Source organism: Austrofundulus limnaeus, unplaced genomic scaffold (genome assembly GCF_001266775.1).
Source record: "Austrofundulus limnaeus strain Quisiro unplaced genomic scaffold, Austrofundulus_limnaeus-1.0 Scaffold68, whole genome shotgun sequence".
NCBI lineage: Eukaryota > Metazoa > Chordata > Actinopteri > Cyprinodontiformes > Rivulidae > Austrofundulus > Austrofundulus limnaeus.
Window position 1 is genome coordinate 1123911 of NW_013952470.1, and position 3852 is coordinate 1127762.

The 3852-nt window shown below is 44.8% G+C and overlaps 1 protein-coding gene across 1 annotated transcript in view; it reads right to left on the minus strand.

Annotated features, from left to right (window-relative positions):
• Positions 1-3245, minus strand: part of arhgef19 (Rho guanine nucleotide exchange factor (GEF) 19) — a gene marked incomplete at its 5' end in the record, with an annotated part of 10954 nt that extends 7709 nt beyond the window's left edge. Inside the window, 2 exon segments of the mRNA XM_014010370.1 lie at positions 2046-2537; positions 2612-3245. Of these exon segments, the coding sequence (XP_013865824.1) occupies positions 2046-2537; positions 2612-3212 (1093 nt within the window).
• Between the last annotated feature and the right edge of the window lie 607 nt (positions 3246-3852).

The window sequence follows — 3852 nt, forward strand, 5'->3', positions numbered from 1 at the left end:
CAACCTAACCCTAACCCTAACCCTAACCCTACAGTTATGCAGAACGGGGCGGGGACGGACAACACGGTTGGTACGGGAAATGTTAAATTTGTATTTTTAATGTTGAAAGTGTTCGATAGAAAATAGTGTCACTAGCGCCCCCTTCATTTTCGGAATGCAATAGTCCCATTTCCATATAAGGTATGGGACTGACGGAAAGGTCCGTCACCGCCGCGTTCTGCATGCGGCAGCGAAGTGTACTTGACTTTTTACCCAAGTTTGGAGCTCCATCGATGTAACGGCATCCCGCTATCAGTAGCGGGCAGCGAAGGCGCCAGTCCAACAGGACTGTGGGGGGCGCTATCACTGGAGACTCCTGAGCTCCGGTGCCTGAAGCTGGACTTACCTGTGAAGAATTAATACAAGATGTTCACGAAATAGCTAACAAAGTGTTTTTAGCTTTTTTGAGAAATATGTTCCATTGTTTACTGTTATGCCTCAGTGTTTTCATTGTTAATTTTATTATTTGTGGTGAAAAAGCTTTTTGGATCTGACCAGCTGGCAGTGATGGTTGCACCTGTGTGAACACAAGACATACTTGGAAARCCTGCTCATTTAGGCAGATCAACCCTGCAAAATCCTTTAATAAGCTTTTTTTAAATAAAACAAGTTTAAGCCTTTGTATCAGTTCAGGTTACTGAGCCAGACAGTAGCACAAATGTTTGTTCAGGATTATTTGTGGGATTGAACCTGACTTTTTCTTTTATGCGTGATGAACGATGACTTGCAGTGTTTGCTGATTATGGCTGGGTTTGTTAGTGCTTGTCCATTAAACTTATGAAAAATTAATGTCAYTGTTGAGCCAAAAACTTGTTTTCGCTAAAGGTGGCATAAACACCAYTCTTAAAATGGTAAAATAATTAGATTTTGAGAGGATTTTAAAGATTCTTGACAAAAAAATCAAAGTTTGAAATTTATTTTACATATTCCGTTTACTTTTAAAGTAGACATATCATGCTTTTGAATCCTTCTTATTCACATTTGWATAATTCCGTCAGTGGAACTGCAATGCTTTGGTCTGAATTCCTCATTATTGTAACTCCACAAGCCCCTCTTTCACCCCTTTTCTGAGGTGCATCTGAGATCAACTCATTTTGGTGCTGTCTTTTTAAATGTAAATGATGTGCTTCACACTCCACCCCCCCACCTCTAGGTTTAACTAGTAATGATCATTCACTCCACCYCATTTGGTTATTTTTGTCATTTATAGCTTGTTTTATACTTCGAGTTGCACATCTTCTTCCCCTGACTGAGTTCTGACTGGGAGCAATGTACACGACGGCGGTCACYGGGGGGATAGCAGCGGGAGAGCAGACGGAMGTTACGCAATTTTTTATCACTCAGCAGGGGGAACAAGACATGTGCCTCGAAGTATAAACCAGCCTTTACACCAGGGTAAACAGCAGWGCAGAAAACCTTTTATTTACAAAGTGATTAAAAGATGTCAACAACAGAAGACTTGTCCATCCAGCCTTACATGTTAGAGCCAGAGTCTGACCCAGAGCCAGAGGAGAATGATGACGACAAACCTGCAGAACTGCGAATTCGCAACATTGGTAAGCTGGAAGTCTATGACCTTGTTTAGTAGTTACGCAGCAAATACAGAGACGTAATAATTCAGAAAATGTCATAGAAAGAAAACTGAACAGGTTGAAAAATATGACCCAAACAATGTAATGATATCTACGCAGCACCGGGAAAGACTAAATTCAAATGTTCTGCCCTCCTAGAGACTCACAACAAAATGTGTTTAACAGCTTAAAAAGRTGAATTCTGCATGATATGTCTCCTTTAAAACAACTGCAGCCATAAGACCTTTTCATAAAAACCGCTGTATTCTGATGCAATCTAAGATAAGAAACTGAAACTTATAAGTTTTTCTCTTTCAGCTCTGGCAGTTTTTAGATAACTGTAGTTGCAGCTCGGTGAGATGGAGTCATCGTTCAGAACCGGATTGTTTTTTGACTCTCTTTCGAAGAAAAGCTACCAAACTTTTGGAAACTCACAATCAGAGCTTGGGTTGAAGCTGCTGGAGTTCTGTCTGTCCCTGGAGGCGACCCGAGCAGACAAAGACTTCCCGAGCTTCAGGGTGAACGAGTTCTTCCTTTGAGACAGCTGCAGTCTGGATATTAGCTCTGAAGCAGAGAAGCGCCGGCGTTCCTGGTCAGCTTGACGACTGCGTGACAAAAGGCTCCCTATTGAGGGAACCGACGTCTCCACGCTGCCGGGTTCTTCCCCTTCCCCTGGTTCTGAGTCCTCTATGATCTCTAAGGGTTCTGCTGGAACRTCGGAGATGTCATCCTGACCGATGCTTGGGAAGTCAGGAGCGCCGTCTGTGGATGTAGATGTTGAAACGGCCTCTAAAGAAGATAATCCACTTAGGTCTTCTTCCAGAAACGATGCAAAGGGTCCAGGAAAGATGTAGTCCGCCTCCAGGATCGGGCTGCTGAGGGAGTCATCACTCAGGCTGTCTGGAGAATAAACTTGCATCTTTCGCCCTGAGGACAAGAAAATAACATTAGATGAAAGAAAAGTGTGTTTTCACTAAGCCTGATTTGCTCTGTCAACTCACGGATAGACTTCTCCCTCAGAGACCCCTGTGAGGTTCTCCTCTGAGGCTGGCAGGAGCCTGGACCCTGACAGTCGGTACATTCAGGTGAGGATGGAGAACCAGGTCCCTGAGATTCCCAGGAGTCTCTGTTTGTGTACAGAGAGGACAGGGGGAAGGACAGAGGGAGGCTGAGAGGTGAAYGGAGAGGACGACAAAGTGTTGTTAACATTTGTGTCTTCTTGGTTTGCTCCTGCGACGACGTCCTGGTTTCATCCTGGCCAACGTGCCCMCCGTCGTCCGTYGTGCACGAAGAAAAGTTCAAGCTTATTTCATGTTCAGTGTCTGTCCTGGGGCAGCCCTTCTGCATGGTGTTGATTTCATTTAGTGTTTGTCTGAAACCATTCAGTGGCGGAGAGTCTGCCGTGCGTTGTGTGTCTGAAATAGTGTTTTGCCTCAAACCGCTTAACTTAGAAGCTGCAGGTGGTTGCAGCTCGATAAAAGCCAAAGTTTCCTGCTGACACACAGCGACGTGCTTGTGACAACAGCGAAGGAGAGGCCTGCCCTCCTGGGACTCGTTCAGACCCTGGGATTCTCCCGGGCCTGGGATCCACATGCTGTGCATCTCTCCTCGGCAGCGAAAAGAGTAAAGGTGGGGCTGGAAATCAGGAAAAGGAGAGAATCCATACCCAGGCAGCATGGCTGAATGGCCACATGGGAACTGCAACAACAAAGAAAACAACAAAACATACAATTAATACACACGGCAGTATTAAGCAGACTGGGTTATTTTTTAATAAAAGCTGCCTTTAATGCCTGCTGCCTTTTGTTGGGGTCAGCTTGATTCAAAATGGCTGCCACGGCTAACTAGCTTTAGCAAAAATGGCCATTCATTCACCTCAGTCATTCTGTAAAAACAAACAGGAAGTTTTGTGTAAATTATTAACAGAGTTTGTGGGGTTTCACTCATGGAGGTGACTTCATGCAGCTTCATTTAATATAAAACCACACCTACTCAACAACACACCCACAMACACACACCCACACACACATACTACACTTCTGGTATGAATTCATGGAGGTGTGCAGGATGTTTAACAGTCGAGGGCAGTCGACACACACACTGCAGTCTGGTGTGGTGTGTCTCCTGAGCTGTGTCTTCCTGCTCTAATTAAAGACTTCTCCCCGCATAGCATTCAGCCCCCTGTACTTAACATCTACACGCACACACACACACAGACACACACACACACACACACACACAC